This window comes from Callorhinus ursinus, unplaced genomic scaffold (genome assembly GCF_003265705.2).
Source record: "Callorhinus ursinus isolate GAN/ISIS: 27379988/994484 unplaced genomic scaffold, GSC_fseal_2.0 scaffold4, whole genome shotgun sequence".
NCBI classification, from domain to species: Eukaryota; Metazoa; Chordata; class Mammalia; order Carnivora; family Otariidae; genus Callorhinus; species Callorhinus ursinus.
In genome coordinates, this window is record NW_027397066.1 from 34991387 (window position 1) to 35009277 (window position 17891).

General features: G+C 40.0%; 1 protein-coding gene across 5 annotated transcripts in view; it reads right to left on the reverse strand.

The window, feature by feature from the left end:
* The window catches only part of ATP8A1 (ATPase phospholipid transporting 8A1), a 219405-nt gene that overhangs the window by 52746 nt on the left and 148768 nt on the right, over positions 1 to 17891 (reverse strand). For all 5 annotated transcript variants that reach the window (XM_073891594.1, XM_073891595.1, XM_025887328.2 and 2 more), the window contains one exon: positions 12845 to 13017. In XM_073891594.1, the coding sequence (XP_073747695.1) occupies positions 12845 to 13017 (173 nt within the window). The remainder of the gene's footprint in view (positions 1 to 12844; positions 13018 to 17891) is intronic.

Genomic DNA, 17891 nt, shown 5'->3' on the forward strand with positions numbered 1-17891 from the left:
TGGAGTTTAGAAATTGCATTACTTCCTAACAAATAACATTGAAATTTCAGATTCTTCACTTGTGAATGAAAAAGGTCAGAAAGGCTGCTGAATGGTAGTCTAAATACTATACTAACTAAATCCTATACTGTACCTGGAAGATAAAAGTTTTGAGCCTCTGGAAGCAGTTCTTAGATAATTTACTAGATATACATTTAAAAACAACTTAGAACTCAAATTAACAGTAGGGAATTGGCTAACCTCTCGACCTGTGCTCAAAACCATGATGAATCAACCAAAATAAACGCCAAATGCCTGATTACATAGTCCACGTGCCTCAATTTTCTTCCAAAGTTACTAACGGCCAAGTGGAATCAAGCAACCTTTTATACAGACGTGGATCAGGAACAGAGAACACCAGCATCTGTACTAAAATCCTATTTGGTATTAACTTCGGATCAGTGTACCACAGACTTTTAAAAATCCACTTAAGAAATAAACCCCATGACAATGAGGGAAGGGTTCAAAGACAATATGCATCAGCATCATCAGTATATCATCCACAGTTACTGCCAATTAAAAGAGGAAAACTAAACAACAGTGAACTGAGTCAGTGAACTATGAAAACAGTAATTAAATACAAAGAAACAACTAACATACACCATGTTAGTGGTCATGAAAAATAACTCATTTAATTCTTTATCAAGATGAAGTGGAATAGGTGTCTAATACATATCTGCTAGAACGTCTGGTAAGTCATTTATTACTCTACATAAGAATGGAGACCATTACTCTGAAAGACGACATCTTGCAATTTTCCTGATTATTTCCTTAGCAATAATTCCTAGCACAGATATGCAGCTTTAGGAGGCCCTCCTGCCCTTCTGAAAGCCTTCCATCAGGGAAGCCCGGTTTTCATTTCAAGTTTGAGAATCATTACATGAGACTGTGAGTTACTTGCAGAGTGAACCAGTCTCCTCATCTTTGTATTGCTGGTGCTGATTCAGAATAGGTACTCAATAAATGGTTGCTATATGAAAGAATTATGTGTAATTCTTTTTTTTGGATTTCCTTTCAGAATCTGGCAACAGCACAAAATGACCCAACCATGAACACAGTAAGCAAAGGGGTGTGAGTAGCAGCCATTATGGGCTTTTTCACGGTTGGCCCCCATTTTTCTTTGAAGCAATTTTCCTTTCATTTTCACATTTTATTTAATTTTTCTTAACAGGCTAATATAAATTGGTAAGCCTGCTGGCTCTAGGCCAATGTTTTAGACATGGACTAGAGCTAACATTTAGTAAATGTCAAAAAAGAATGCTCACCAAGAAATGATCTAAACAGCAAATGGGAAATAGACATGAAAAGAGAGAAGCATTTGAAAACATTCATCAAATTCCCTTCACAATTTAACAGGCTCACAATGTACATAATTGTGAAGTCACACCATGGGATTGATGGAGCTAGAAAACAGTGGTATTTTTTTCTTCTTTGGCTGAATGTGTAATAAAGGAGAAATCTCTGCATGGTGAGCTAATAGTAGTGATTTAAAGCAACATCAGAAAAGAGCTGGACTCAACTCTGTTTTCTTTCTTCATGGCTATTACAACCAACCACTATTTTCTCTGCCTGACACTACAATTTTCAATGTCCCCAAATTAAAATTGGCTGAGGACTTTCACCAACTTTGTGAGTGTGGTTAACTCAGGTGTTAAAAACGGACTATTGATCCCCCTGGCAAGAAGTGTGTGTGTGTTTTAAAGATGATGATACAGTGGGAGGCCTCCCCAAGATTACACTGCAACTGTTACTAGCAGTAGCATCTATAAGCTAACAGCAGACAATGGGCTTGGAAGAAGATTCAAGAGACAGTGGAAGCCTTCGTATCTGATGTGTTTGACATAGCAGTTGGTTGCTTAAAAAAAGATGTCTGATTTAAGTGGGGATTCATAAAAAGTAAAATATACATACATAAAACATTTAACTCATAAACATACAAACTTGTGATATAGAGCAAAGAACCTAGTTTGCACAGGGGTCTGCTTTTTGAGATTCTGCATATTTTTTTTGTGGCAGAAGACTCACTCATGAGGTGCAATCCATGGTTGGTTCAAATGGAAATCAGAATATAATGATGCCTCCACTTCAGTTTATTGTTTTCTTATGCTCTAGATTAAAAGCAATTTTTTTAACAACTAATGCTCCCTAGAGCATTATACCTAGTTTTCCTAGCAAGAATTTTGACTGATGCTTAGTAAGCAAGCACCAAGTCAACTCATGAAAAGTGTCCTTCCAGCTCTGGGTGTGATGTGCTGTGGGCCCCAACAGCATGTCTTAGGGAGGGAATGTGGTTCAAGGGGACTCAGGTTAGTCAAGCTGAAATCTGTTGAAAAGATCTATTGTTTTTACAGCATCCATTTAAAAAAATTTTCCTTGCTATAAGGGGGTGCCTGGGTGGCTCAGTCCTTAAGCAGCTGCCTTCAGCTCGGGTCATGATCTCAGGGTCCTGGGATCGAGTCCCGCATCAGGCTCCTTGCTCAGTGGGGAGTCTGCTTCTCCCTCTCCCCCTGCTCATGCTCGCTCTCTCAAATAAATAAATAAAATCTTTAAAAAATATATTAATTTGGATTGCCCACCAAAATATATCTTTTTTTTTTATAAAGGTAGATACCTATACCTATCTCTACATATGTATCTGAATTGAAAAGAAAATGAAAAGAAAGGACACATGGGTTAAGGGGTTTTGAATGAAGTGGGATCAGAGATGACCCGGAGGTTTCAAATGTGAGTGACAGAGAAAATAATGGTCTAAACGTTAATGGAAAAGGCAGGATTTATAGAGGAAAATTCTCAGGGAAGTTCTAGACCCTCGGAAGTTGAGAGAGCAGTGGGATGTCCTAGCAGCATCATTAAGTATACTGAATGAAGAGTCAGCACTAAGCTTAGAAAAAAATGCAGAGCTGGGGATGTGCCTTCAGGCCATTTACTCACTCATCAAGTGATCCTTTAGTACATGATGAAATTTCTATGGAAGAATATAAAGAGGAGAAAGGAGAAGAAAGTACAAGATCTTAGGAGAAGGATCTCAAGATCCTTCTGCCCCTAAAAGTTATTAATTTAAGAACTTTTTTGAACTACTGTACCAGGAGTTGATATTATGAGCCTATATATAGGACAGTGGTCTCTCTATGGACTCTTGCTCCAAGGAGACATAAGTGGCAGAGAGAGACAGAAATCTCTCCTTCATGGCACAAGGTCCAGCTACATTTCTCTGTCTAGGGAGCCTTGCCTACAGGAATGGTGCACTCCCACCTGGCAAGCATGTCTACTTAAGAAGGCCTGGAGTGCTTCCCCTTTCTAGCTCTGCTCTTTTGTGACCTTGCTCTTAGAGTGGTTAAGAGCTATGGCCTCCATCTCTTTCCATTCTTGGTGTCTGATTGGAGCCCACGTGGGCACTGGCTCTCTTCCCTTTTCTTGTGACTCTGGGTGAGGAAGGACTGGAACTTCCTTAGGCTGTAAGGAAACCAGCTTGCCTTTCCTTTCTTCCTTCTCTCTCTCCTTTCTGGGAATTCTCTATGTGGATGGGTTTCACCAAAGACTTTTCTCTCCTCTTACAAATACCTAGTGGAAGATGAAATGAGTGGTAGTGCTGGCTACTGACAGAAATGGAAATAAAATCCTGAAGATGCCAGGAGCTAAAGAAGTGTGTAAATTTGAGGGTCACGCTTAGTAAAAATCTATGAGAAACCTTTGGGGGAAACATGAAGTAGTGGATACCTGTCAGAAGGTAAATGGTGTAGAAGGAAAGAGTAGTGTGCCAGGGACCATAGATAAACACACAGGCAGGGAAAGTTTTTCAGCTGTTCTGTTCACTCCCCGTGGTGCCTTGTGTGAGCCCAGGTTGACCAGTGTCAGGGAGGTGAGAGTGGCCTAGGTGGAGCAAAGGGGCTCCTCTCTCACTGTAACTGAAAACTTTGATGTAGGCATGGAGCTTGTGGAAACTCAGACTCCCCCAGATAACATCCTTGAAAGACTCCCCAATTTCAGGAGTATCCCCAGTGCCCTAAAACTAAGACCCCAGGAAAATTCCCACTTCATATCTAGAAACAGGAAAGTTAGAGCTTTCTAGTCAACCTCAGGCCATGGAGACAGGCAGTGACAGGTGCCAATGACATGGGTGTGTTAACAAAGCCTTCAATGTTACCTTACCTAGGTAATTCCATCAAAACTTGGCTGCCTCTAACAAGATCAATACTTGGGCAAAAGAAAGGGGAAAACAGGGATTCACGAAGCTCAGATTGAGCCCTGTCTCCAACTCTACCTCAAGTTCAGATGTAGCTGTCACTTTTCTCCCAAAGGACTTTACTGCCATTAGGGAAAATAAGGAAAAATATCTCCCAGGGAAAACAAGAGAAGATCATGAGTACAAAAGAAATTACAATGACTTATAAGAAAGTAGAGCTAGTAAAAACAGATATAACAAGAATTTTTAAAAGATATGATAAAGCAAACAAAAAAAAACCTTGGCAGGATTTGGGAAAATACTGAAAACCTGAAACCAGAACAAGCAGTTATAATGAAGAACTGAAAATAAGTAATATAAAAATATAACTGCTACAGTAAAAAAGCCAATAGTAAACTGAATAGTAATAATAGGGCCTGGAAGTTCAAATTAAAAAAAAAAAACTAGGAAATTAAATGAAAATGAAAGATTGTTAGAAAAATGAAAAGAAATGGAGAAATATAGGTGGCTATTCATAATGGGAGTTCAATAAGAGAATAAAGAGGGACAGAATGAAACAGAATAATTTTCTAGAATTAAAGAAAAACATGTTCTTCTATTAAAAGGATTGCACAATGCCAAGAAGAAATACAAGAAAAAGGTACATACCCCTAGACACATTATGGTTAAATTAAGATTAAGAAAAATTTCTAAAGGTTTCTAGAGAGAAAAAGCAGATTACTTACAAAAGAAATAAGATCTGACTGAACTGGATGGATACACAAAATTACTTTAAAATCTTCAGTTCTTGTCTCCTTATGGAGGGGGGCAGGGAAAGAAAGACATACTAATACATACAGACATTAAGCAAAAATATGGTTATCAAAACCTTAGAAATAACCAGACATAGAATACAGATTGTAAAGCTTGCAAACCAGTAGAATATAATCTGATTTAGACAGTGGAAGGTAGGAGAAGAAATAAAAAAGCATAAATAAATTAAAAGAAGATCAAAGAAATGAGGCCAACATAGCAATAATTATAATAAATATAAATGGGTTAAATTCACTGACTGAGATTCTCAGATCAGATTAAAACAAAAAGATCCACCAATATATATTGTCTAAGAGACATACTTTAAAATAAGAACTAATAGAACACTTATTTGCTCACTATGTTTTAAGCTCTCTACTTGTTTTAATTCATTCAGTTCTCAGAAGAGCCCTAGAAGAGATAGGTTACTATTATTGTCATTTTGCAAATGAAGACACTGAGGCACAGAAAGATTATATAACTTAAGGCAAAAAAGCAAGTAAGTGGTGAAGCCAGGATTCAACTCTAAGCAGTGTGGATTTAGAGACAGTATTGAACATAAGGGTTTAGGAAAAAGAAAAAGACAAGGCACATACAAAACAAAGGAAAGCCAGGTTAGTGTTATTAATATAAGACAAAATAGAATTCAGGCCATAGGAAAAGCCCTGATGTCAGAGAGAACCTTTATGTATGATTTCTCACCAGAAATATTCAATTAGGCCATATAAAAGAAAATTTGATAGATTTCTAAGAGTAACATAATTTTTAATAATAGCTACCAATGCACTGAATACACGTTAACCCATTTATTCCTCACAACTCTATAAGAGCAATTATTATTATTTTTTTAAAGATTTTATTTATTTGACAGAGAGAGACACAGTGAAAGAGGGAACACAAGCAGGGGAAGTGGGAGAGGGAGAAGCAGGCTTCCTGCGGAGCAGGGAGCCCAATGCGGGGCTCGATCCCAGGACTCCAGGATCATGACCTGAGCCGAAGGCAGATGAAGAGCAATTATTTTTAACTCTGTTTCAAGAATGAAGAAACTAAAGCTGGAGAAGTTAGACAACACACCGCTCAGCTAACAAGAAGAGGTAGGGCTGGGACTTAGATTCTGGAGAGTCTGGCCCCAGAGCCTGAGTAATAAAGTATACAGTATTGCAAGCAGAGAGAAAAGGGCAGACTGCTTAGTAAATGGTACTGGGAGAATTTGCTATGTAGAAATGAATAACATCAGATCCCTTCTTCCTAAGATATACAAAAATAATTGTCACATGGATCAAAGACCTATATGGAAAACAGAAAGCTGTGATGTTAACAGAAGAAATGTCTGAGAATATCTTTATGAGTGGGAAGTTCTTACTAATTCAAAAAGCACAAAACATAAAGGGAACAATTGATGGAATTTGACTGTCTTAAGGTCTATGATGGATCACAGCCACCCCTATCATTTACATTTTGTCTAGAGCTGTTTTCATGTTATAATGGCAGAGTTGAGTAGCTATGACAAAGACCGGATAGCCCAGAAAGCCTAAAATATTTACTATCTGTCCCTTTACTAACAAAGTTTACCCACCTTTGCTCCATGAAATACTCCTTTCCTTTTAGAAAATGCTATCTGGAACCACCTCCTCTTTCATGCCTTAACTTAAAGCTTGTTTTATATGCATTTCTTGTCTCTGTGTCTGTTCCCTTGGTAATATGCCTTTTGTTTTCCAAGATCATTTTCCCCTAGGATGCCGTCTCTCCCTTCTCTCGACTCCATGCCCTACAGTTGTTAAACAGTCAGGGCTTACATCCTCCCTGGTCTTGACTCTTTGAATTCTAGCCTGGCTTAAAATGCCAAGCCTTTAACTTGCCCTAAATGGGATGGCTCAGATGGGTTTATTAGAAAGAAGGTAATCACTAGAAACCTTATGGGTTCAAGGAGACCCAGTTACACCAAAGTAACTCTGCTTTCCTTTCCCACATAAAATCAGGTCAGAAGACAGATCGAAGAAATGTTGTAGGTTACATATATCATGTCCTTAACAAACCGGAAAACGAAGTCCTTTATTCTATCACCATAGAACTGAAGGAGAACTGCACGTAATCTATTAGGTGGATTTGTTTTTGACTGAAGAATACATTAGAGTGCTGACTTATTGATTTATGTAAAGCTTTAGTGAGGCCTTGCTGGGAAGCTGCAGAGTCTGTACTTAAAATTGCTGAACAGAAAAGCATCATCAAGAATTTGAATGTAGTTATGGAAGATACATACACTTATTCCAAGTTAGCAAGATAGAAAACAGAGAAAGACTGAAATGAATAAGACAGCATTTAAGAGGCATGATCATGGAAAGCAAGATAAAAGTTACTCTTGGGAGGATAATAATGCTAAAGGGAGCATGAGGGGGGTTCTGAGGTGCTGGTCATGCTCAGGTACTGGATACAGGAGTGTATTCGCTTTATGAAAATTCACTAAGTTGCATGCTTATACTTTATGTACTTTCCAGTACAGGTTAACTCTGTTTTATTAGAATTATATGATCTGCAATTCTAACTGGTGTGTGTGTGTGTGTGTGTGTGTGTGTGTGTGTGTGTTGGGTGATGGTGGTTTATCTAAACTGATCACATCTAAAACTATATAATGTTGAATTGCAGTGGAATTCTCAAGTGTTTAGGTTTACTAATCTAAATTTTACTGTCAAATATGGACTTTCCTGGTGGGGACATGTACATCCTAAGTGGCTAACAGGCTGTAACATGGCCTCACCGCTCCTTTAACATGATTCAGTAGAGAGAGGGCAGCAAATGAGACAGAGACAGGGCTGAACAGTTTATTATATTAAGTGAAAGCAAAATATGGCCATTTTATTAAGTTATAAAATTTATTCAGGATGTCCTCTTTTAGCCATACACGTATGAAAGAAATATTCTCTCAACATTTCCAACATTTATTCATGTTTTCTTGGAAGCAAATATGGGGTTGATATTCATTAACAGTTTGTAAGTCTTCTCAAAGCCAAACATCTGCTTGGCATCCGACGGTGTTCACAAACATTTTTCTTTAAAGGAATGTCTGTGGAGCATTTATTAGCTTCATTTGTGCTTTATAACTACCCTTTAAGTAGAACATTTATTTAGAGAAATCCTTAAAGTTTAAGACAATCCCAAAAGATTCGAGAAGTAGAGCTGTCTTGGCCCTTTACTTAATGCACTCATGCTATGACAGAAAGTATTCGAAGTGTCCCCTTAGACCTCTTTGAGGAGGACCCGTTGATCAGACTGAGGTGAAAGGTTTTGCCTGGAATCCTACTCCCGAGTGACGACACTCAACGAAGTCAAGTGTTTTTTTATGCTCTATGGGGAAAATGGCCTTAAAGGGGGTTAAACTTTGATTAGAGATGTTGCAAGTAGGGAAAAATGCTCACTTCAATTTAACTTCTGCTTTTCAGAAGACATGAGTACATAAATTATGTAGGAGAACGGTGATTACTAGACAGTCTAAAAGCTGGAGGCTCTAGGCCAATTTTCAACCAACTGTCACAGAACATAAGTTTCAAAATATGTTTAAACGAAACTGACAACTAGAGAAAAAATGTAAAATTCTTTGAAAGGCTGGGTTATGTGAACTGATGAGGATCTCAGAAACCACATGCTATTTAACACACAGCAACATTCCACTGCAACACTCCCATCCTCTTCTGGAGGGAATATAAAAAGAGGTAGAACAGATGCTTCCCCAAATTAACCTGATCCAAGCAGCAGACAGACCCTTCCCAGCAGAGAGTGGCCCACAGAAGTAGGGTTTGTCCAGAAAGTGAAAGGCCTAGGAGGGGGTCCTCTGGCCCAGAAGCTTTCAAGCTGGAAGGAAATTACCAAGGAAGGGTGCGTGTGTGCATGCGTCTCCCACCTTTCCACGGCAGAGAAGCCCTACTCTTAGCCGCTTAGACATCCAGGCTCCGTGGAGGATTTGAATCATTGCTGTATGCCAAGCTCTTCATTTTATAGGCCATGAAAACCAAAGCTAGAGAAATTCCATTCAGTATCCAAAGTGCCAGAGAGGTAAAAATTTGAACAAGAATTTCATGAATCCTCAGATAAAGTGCCATTTGGTAGAACAGTTCTTGATTTAAGCTGTGCCCATAAATCTCCACAAGTCTTGGAGCAAGCTTTTCCCTCTCCTACCTGTCCAAGAGTTTCAGGGGGTCTGTGAAACCCCTAAAATGGTGCATTCAGTTTTACCTATTGGTATGTATGTGTATTTTTTTTTTTTTTTGGAGGGGGGAATGATCCACAGCTTTCATGCTCTTCAAAAGTATCTGATCACACCAATGATAACAACTGGTATACTTGAGCAAGGGAAAAGAAGGGAAGAAGGGCCACAAGGAGATTATGTTTATAACCAGGAAAACTTATCAGAAACTCCTCTGACATTAGATGCATATTTCCTATTAAACTACTTAGGCTGTGCAGTAAGCGGGCACAGAAGTAAAAAAACAAAAGCTGCATGGTATCTATAAAAATACAGTACTTGCTGGGCTGATAAAGCCAGATTTCATCTTACTTGTTGGGTTTTACCTCCTTAAAAAAAAATTACTTGAGGTATAACATGAAACTTTCCTTTTGTAAACCAAAACCAGGACTCCAAAGCCCTGAATAATTTTGGAACGAGGGGATTATTTCTGTGTCTGAATAGTCCCTTCAGAAAGCGGTGGGAAGAGATGTAGTGACTACAGAGAGAACAACTGTTTCTTTCAATTCAGCTGTGGGCTCTGGAGGGAAAAGGCTCATCTCTGACGGTGTCAATTAGGCAAACACTGAAAACTGCCTTCCGCCCTTTATGCTGATCATGTCTGGGACCAAAGTGGCTGACGTGATCCTGAAGATGGAACTAACATGGAGAGCCTCGTTACCCGTGACGGGAAGGCCTGCCCCTCTGGCTCCCACTCTGCTGTGGCAGAGGGAAGGCTGCAGCAGAGAGCAGACTCGGAATCATGTTTGTGTGAGGATGGACAAAAGATCGGAAAGTGGTTTGAAGGGCATACCCAGAAAGCCAGGCTGAACACAAACAAAGGTATGAAACAGCACCATATTTTGAAGTAATATTCAGTATTTATCTGGAGTGTCTGTTCTACTGGAGTATAAAATAGAGAATTCCCTGGGGCTGGGAAGATTGTAATCCTCTGAGGAGCCTGGAGCAACAACTGCATTTAATGGTAAAGAAAGATACACAGAATTGCCCACCTATTCCTCACCAGTGACAGCAGCATTATCATGGAAATTATACTTCAAGGTCAGTAAGCTAAATGACAAGAAAATGGTCTGTGCCAGGAGTTTAAATGCCAAGAGGCGCTGGGCCAAGGAGGTGCGCAGACATAAACCCGGCAGTGGTACTGATGTAATTATGGGCTTAGAGGAATTCTCAACACCAGCCCGGAAGCTGAACCACAGTCCTTATGGGAAAAGAGAGAGTATGAAGGTAATTAGAGGGAAAAAGCTGAGGAAAGATATTTTACTTAAAAAACACCACCACCACCACCACCACCAAACCCTAAAATCTCTAAATAAAGCCCAGTGTCTGCATAGGGACCTTCGGGTCCTCGAACACACATAAAACCGGACGGAGGGAGGAAGGGGCCACACACATCTTTATAAGCTCAGTTTCCGAGCTGGGCTGCACATGCGTGGTAGAGTGTGACTCCGTCCCAGGGGCCCGGGCCTGGAGGAGCCCCGAGGTCCATTGTGACTCGTGAGCGTACAGAACAAGGATCTCGGGAGGGAATTTCACAAGCGCACAACATATTTTTTCTCCCTTGACATCGCTTTCTACTTCTTCTCTCCCTCTGCTATTGTTTAATTTTGTGGTTCAACTTTTTGAAGAATGGTGGGAGGTACTGTGTTAGGCAATGCTCTAAGAATGAGGCTCAGCTGCACTTACTGCATTATGAAAATCGGCCTCCCACATCTTTCAAAGTAACTGTGATTCTACTTAAAAGGAAAAAAAGAAAAAGAGACATGATGGACAGAAGGCAGGAAGTCACGTTCAGCCTTGTATGTGCAGCATCTCCGCCCAGCACGCAGTAACTGGTCCCGCACAGGTGCTGCCTCAGGGAACACATCACTGTATCTAAATGGTTCTGGATTCCATTTGGTCTTCAAACAGGAGCCAACCCTCACAGCACTTACTGTGCTTCTGAGCAAGCTTTTGTTGATCTTTGTGATCCCATTAGTGAAAGTGACTAAACAACCAGATCTGGCACACAATTATCCTAATGGAAGTGTGTCAGAGTTGAACGTTCCTAAGACTTGGTCAAGAGATTAGCAAGGAATCAAGAAAAGTCCCTGGAAAAGCAGATTTTAAAAAAGCATATTGATGATATCAAAGTGCAAATGAGATCATCAAGATAATTTCCAATTCTTTCTTCATGATTAAGCAGAGAGCCTGATTACTACTGATATTAAATATGTCGTACAGGGGCACCTGGGTGGCTCAGTCGGTTAAGCATCTGCCTTTGGCTCAGGTCATGATCCCAGGGTCCTGGGATCGAGTCCTGCATCGGGCTCCCTGCTCAACGGGGAGCCTGCTTCTCCCTCTCCCTCTGCAGCTCCCTCTGCTTGTGTTCCCTCTGTAAAATAAATAAAATCTTTAAAAAAAAAATGTGTGTAGAATAGGCTCTCCAAGAGCTCTATGGTAACGTTTATTAACACAGCCTACAGTGAAGAAAAATGAATGACTAAAATAATACGGTTCCTGGAATAAGCAACTTTTAATTCTGAGTATGATACAATTTTATAGGTTGAAATGATGCTTTATAAAAGGTAATTATTAAGTTTGGTTTAAATTATATTTCACACAGTATGTTCCAAAGGAAATTTAGGAAATATCTACAAGGCACGGCTTATAAACGTGGAGACAAATTATATACAGGGTATTTAAGTGAATAAGTGAATTAAGTGAATCAGCCCATGAATAAGTCCAAAAAGCAAATATTCTTTTAGTAGTAAATATATTTTTTAAGATAATAATAAAAGCAAATAAAAAAATTTTAACAACAATGTTGAAAGAATAAATTCTGGGAAATTCTTCAGAAGCCCTGCTAAGATTTCATCTCCCTGGGGAGGGAGAAAGCAGCTGGAGACGTTACCACCACAGACCTAGCGTGACCAGCTGGTAAGACTCTCAGTAAGCTGACGGCAAAGAAGAAAATCCTTAGGTTTCACAGTGAAGACAGTGGGCAGAGTCATGAAAACACTTGAAATTTTAGGAAGATCTGTGTGAACAATTTCGACAAAGATTCTTTGACGAGAAGTTCAGGGAGGACTAGAGCTAAATAGTTTATAAAAATGTAGTTCTATGGAGTAAGCCTGGATAACTTAAAACAGATTCTAATTTAGGAAATGGGGCAATATTATAAATTACAGGAAAGAGGAATGTACAGTCAAGAAACAGTTTTCAGGAAAATGACTCAGCACCTCCCGCCATGCCATTCCCTAAAGTTAAGTCCTCCAAGCAGGAGCCAAGACTGATGTGCAGAAAACAGAACTGTTACAGAAAAAGCCCTAGATGGAAATGAGGGAAATAACCCAACTGGAACACAGGAGATGGCAACAAACCTGCTGATTCAAATTATGAACAATAATTACTCATGATCAGTAGGACTCACCTAAAAAAAAATTCTGCTACTAAATTCTATTCCATGTTGTGAACCTTGAGTCTTGAGTGAGTGAAATAATAACCTGACAGTGACAAACTCTGGATAGAATAACTTCAAGGAAGTTTACAAATCAAGAACTGAGGATTGAGGTGCTGTTTAGTGAAATCTGACAACATTAAGGAGAGCTTACCTGCAGCAAATTACAGCTTTGCATGACAAAGCTAAGTCCAGGAAATACTGTCTTACTCCGAAAGTTAAGGCATACTTGAGGGTTTTCCCATCAATTATAAGAGCAAAATCATTCTCTTTTCGAAGAGCATCACCAAGGGTAGTGCAGTGGCGACTAAGAGTTTCCCTCGTTGCCTGTAAAATCAAACAAAAACACCTGCAACATTTACTTCCATTTGTTCTACTAAGATGTCTTAAGGATGTTCAGCAACTACATTTAGTTGTTCTTAGTGCTTTCATGCTTTAAATTGCTTTCACATAACTCTACTCATTTTATTCTCACAAAAGCCCCTCAAAGGAGATTGGACAAATGTTATCAGAAAAAGTAAATTACTCTATTAAAATCACACACCTGTGCCAACCAGGGTTGGGATTACAAATCACTGATTCCTCTGCGAGCTTTGCTCATTATTCTAACCACACAATCACAATCCTGCAAAAATATTTTCAGTAAATTACCTTATTATAAAACAATAACATTGTCCTAATTGATGAACTAGTCAAAACTGCTTAGCCATGCATCCAGGGGAGAAGTTGAAGAATATCATTTAAATAACTTATGGGTGTTTTTTCAGAATTCCTCAATGCTAGTGCAACTTAATGCCCAGTAACCAAGAGAGGGAAATGCAGTATCTGTAATCTCTTGCCACTTCATGAATTGGTTTTTATAAACTTCAATCATAATTTCATGATGCTGTACTTCAGTTGGGGATGGGGACACCTGGCTTGGTAATCTTGATGGATCAAATAGAAGAACCCCTTCCATCAATGAAGAGTTCACTTTCAGGCAAAATAAAAACATTCAGTATCAAGGAGACCTTTGTTCACCTCAACTACACAGAGGGGTTATATTTATCTCCCTCTCTCAAGAACTGCTTTCCCAGTTATTCAAAGGCAAAAAGTTGCAAGATATTTAGGTTTTCTCCCCAGATCCTGTAGACTCTTCCTATAACCTAATGGGACCAGCTTTCTGTTTTACAAAAGCCCAAACACTGGAGAGACAGAACACTGGCTCTGCACAGGGAAACATAAGGAATGATTCCTCTCCTACTGGAGTTTTGTTCTGAATGCTAATATCCGAATCTGCGGTTATTTATGTAATAGATACAAACATATATATATATATACACACACACACACGTATGTATATATATTTATATAATAAAATATACCTATAATAAAAATACTTACGTAATAATTTTTATTATAAACATGGGAGATATAATTATTATTCCAATTTAAGAGTGTTAACTTCAGTTGCATTCACGAAGAGGGAAGCAAAGGCAGAGGTAATTAAAATTTTTATTGGAGATTTTTGAAGGTGTTTCAGCATTCATATTCAAATATGGTTCACACTGTGTTCTGGAATTTCAGAATCTGTTTATCAGAATAATAGAACCATGTTGTACCATAAAGTCAGCCTGCCCAAATTTCCTAATACTGGAACGTCACTTAATGTCTCCCCTGGCCCCCATTACCCACAGTGACACTGAGGACCACCATATAGCAGCGTTCTTTGCAAAATTTTCTGTTTACACTTTACACTGGGAGGAAAGAGCTGTTTGAATTCATAGGCCTCACCCTCCTATTTCCTGCTAAAAAATTTTGGCCCAAGAACACTTAAGAAAAGAAGGGGAAAATGTTAGAAAAATTCTGCAAATGAAATCTACTAATGACAATTTACAGTAGAATACTCTAGATTGTCCTAAAAGCAAATTTGCAAAGATGAAATGAATAAACAAGTAAATGAATGAACTGATAAAAAAAAAGGTAACATAAAATATTTAGCCTGTACCATGTACTAGGCATGGCTCTAAGGGCTACGCATACAGTGCATTTCAGTTAACACATGTTACAACCCTATGCGGGAGGCATCACTGTGAGCCCCATTCCGCCGATGAGAAACAGGAGACAGACTGAAGTTCCTTGCCCACGAACACTTGGCCACTATGTGGTGAAATCAAACTCAGAATTAAATTTCTGTGCTAGCTTGTCTTTCTCTACATAATCCAGGAAAAGTACCAGGCACAGCAAATTATAAATGGAATGCCCACACCAGTCCCTCTGCTGTTTCCCTAGAGCACTCATCATCTGTCTCTCATCTCGTCTTTACCGCCAACAGAGATTTCTCTTTATAAAACAAATTTAGAACACAAACCATGGCTCTTCTTGCTCTAAAATTTGTCTATGGCTTCCTACCATTTACACAAGAAAGCCCCAACTCTTTAGAACGGCAATTAAAGCTCTCCACAATCGAGGCCCAACTAATTCTTTTTAATATATTTATTTTATTTTTATTTTAAATAATTTATTTACTTGTCAGAGAGAGAGCGAGCACGAGCAGGGGGAGCAGTAGAGGGAGAGGGAGAAGCAGGCTCCTCACTGAGCAAGGAGCCCGATGTGGGACTCGATCCCAGGACCCTGGGATCATGACCTGAGCCGAAGGCAGACGCTTAACTGAGTGAGCCACCCAGGCGTCCCAAGGCCCAGCTAATTCTCATTCATATTTCCCTTCACAATCTTGACCTCTTTCTGCCCTCTCTGGAATCCCCTTCCCTGCAGAGTTAGTCTATCACCTTCTAAACCAAGCTTACCTGCCAAGCCCTCCCAGACTCACTACATGTGGCCAAGCATAACTCACTCTAGGCCAGAAAGGCCTTCAGTTCCTCCAAGGGAGAGAACACGTTCCCCCATTTTTCAGCAACAAACACAGTGCCTGAGATGACAAATGCTTGGGAATTATCAACGTATCGAATGAGAGCACAGATCAATTCTGAGTTCACCCTCCTGGTGGCTCTCCGATTCCCTGTCTGTTCTTACTTCTGATATGAGTGAGTGAGTGACTGTGTGTGTGTGTGTGTGAGAGAGAGAGAGAGAGAGAGAGAGAGAGAAGGAAGGAAGGAAGGAAAGAGGGAGATCTTCTCTTGCTTGCTCCTTAATTTTTTTAGAGAATAATCCATGACTCAACAGTCTTTCAAACCAAGGCACTCCTCACTGAAATGCCATTGTATTTTTTATGCTTTTGCCCACACGACTCCTGAGCTGAAAACCCAAATGAAAGCTGAGATGGACCTCAGGAGAACTTCACCCCTCTTTCAAGATCAGCGGCAGAACAAGACTGAAAGTCAAGGGACCCCTGAGCTGGGCAAGCTCCGGCATTAAGTGCACCCTTGGGACATGGTTCTGTGCGCCCCACTCTCTCTCCTTTTGAAGGTGTTCTCTGACACCTTGAAATTGGTTGAGAGCTCTTATTTGTAGCATCAGTTCCCCCGGGTTTCCTTGGTGATTATCACAGGTCTTCAGCAAATCAGAAGGTGTCAGGAAATGTAACAGAGGTAACATTTCCGAAGGGAGGTCAAAAATGCCCCCCCCCCCCCCCACGCTGGTGAATTCTCCAGCCCGCCCACCTAGAGTGCAAGGTAACAACAACAACAAAGCTGCAAAACTTTTCTTAGTTTATAGCTTTCTTTTGTAAGTAGCTCTGTTGTTGGCTGTGTGTTGCCAGTTACAAGTTATATTTTACTCTTATTTATACTGCCTGGAGTATTTTAAAATTATTTTATTTATGAAGGTTCATTGCTTCTCCCCTAAGCCTAGAAGCCATACTTTATGGCCATATTGCATTGAAGCTTATCTCCTGTAGCTAGAAATAAATTTATTACTGTATTAGCTGTTGCTCTGTTTTCTTTTTGGCTACCGAAGGGGGAAATGTTTAAACGTTTAAACTTAGTGACATGTGAAAGTGAAAATATATAAAGAAGCTAAATCAGAAAAAGGATAAAAGACCATAGAGTAGAACAAAATAAAAGCTCTGTATCTCCTTATTCTACACAGTCTTATTTGTGAGCTGAAAGAGAAGTCACATGTGTTGCCCTAATCAGAGACGGTCTGAAGTAAAGGCAATCTGGGGACCCAGACAGGCGAGGGGTAAGGCAGGGGTCCAGGTACCTTACCAGGCAGCCATCCAGGTAAGGGAGGGAAAGTGGGGTTTGTTTGTGCCTTCCCTAACCTGCATCCCATGTGGACCTTCCAGTTGATCATTCAACTCAACTCTGCCTACCCACAGCCCTGCACGTAGCCGACTGCTCATTAGAGGCTCTTGGTCCCTGGACCTCCTGCCATGTTTCCTGCCTTGCCAATTCACAGTTCAGGCCACGACCAACATTCTCTCCTCGGTTCTTAGTCTCCACAACACAGAAGGGAAAAAACCACCTCACCATGTGGACGGGCTCTGTTCCAGCTCTCTTCTCTTGTATGGCTGCCCATGACCACTGATCCGTACTCTCATCCACGCCCAGTGGATTTCAGTTTCCTACAGGCTACTCCAGACCTTTTCTTCTCTCCATGATTCCAAATTCAGCCCTTGTCACTTCAGCAAACGTATACCTGCTTTACTGAGAACGTTTATACCAGGAAGAATTCCCTCAACTTCCCTCCCTCAACCTCAAAATTTCCCTTTATTTCTTTCTCCCTAATTCTTGAGGGAGGGGAAGAATGGAGATTTTTTTTCGCCTCTGTTTCCCCCACTTTTCTCTTGCATCTTCATTCTCCCCATTGTCATGATTTGTTTTTCCCTTTTAAGACTACACACTAACAACAGTGAACAAATAGACAAACATGGCTCTCTTTCTCCTGAGTCCTCCAGGTACAGGACTACTACTATCTTTTGGATTTTCCACATACTTGTTTATACTTCTGCAATGGAGCATGATGTATAGTCGATTATCTGTTTCTCTCTCTCTTTCCCTTTGGGACTGAGGTCTCTGATGAAATGAAACAAAAGCGTTGTAATGAGATAGCAAGCAAATTATGAATGATTGCAGAATACCTTGTGGGAAGTTACAATGCTTCTTCTGTGGTCATTTTGAAGACTGTTTTTGCTGACCATAAGACTGCTGTACATCTTGGATAGTCTTTTTTTTTTTTTTTTTAAGTAATCTCTACACCCAACGTGGGGCTCAAGTTTACAACTCCAAGATTAAGAGTTGTTTGCTTTGGGGCGCCTGGGT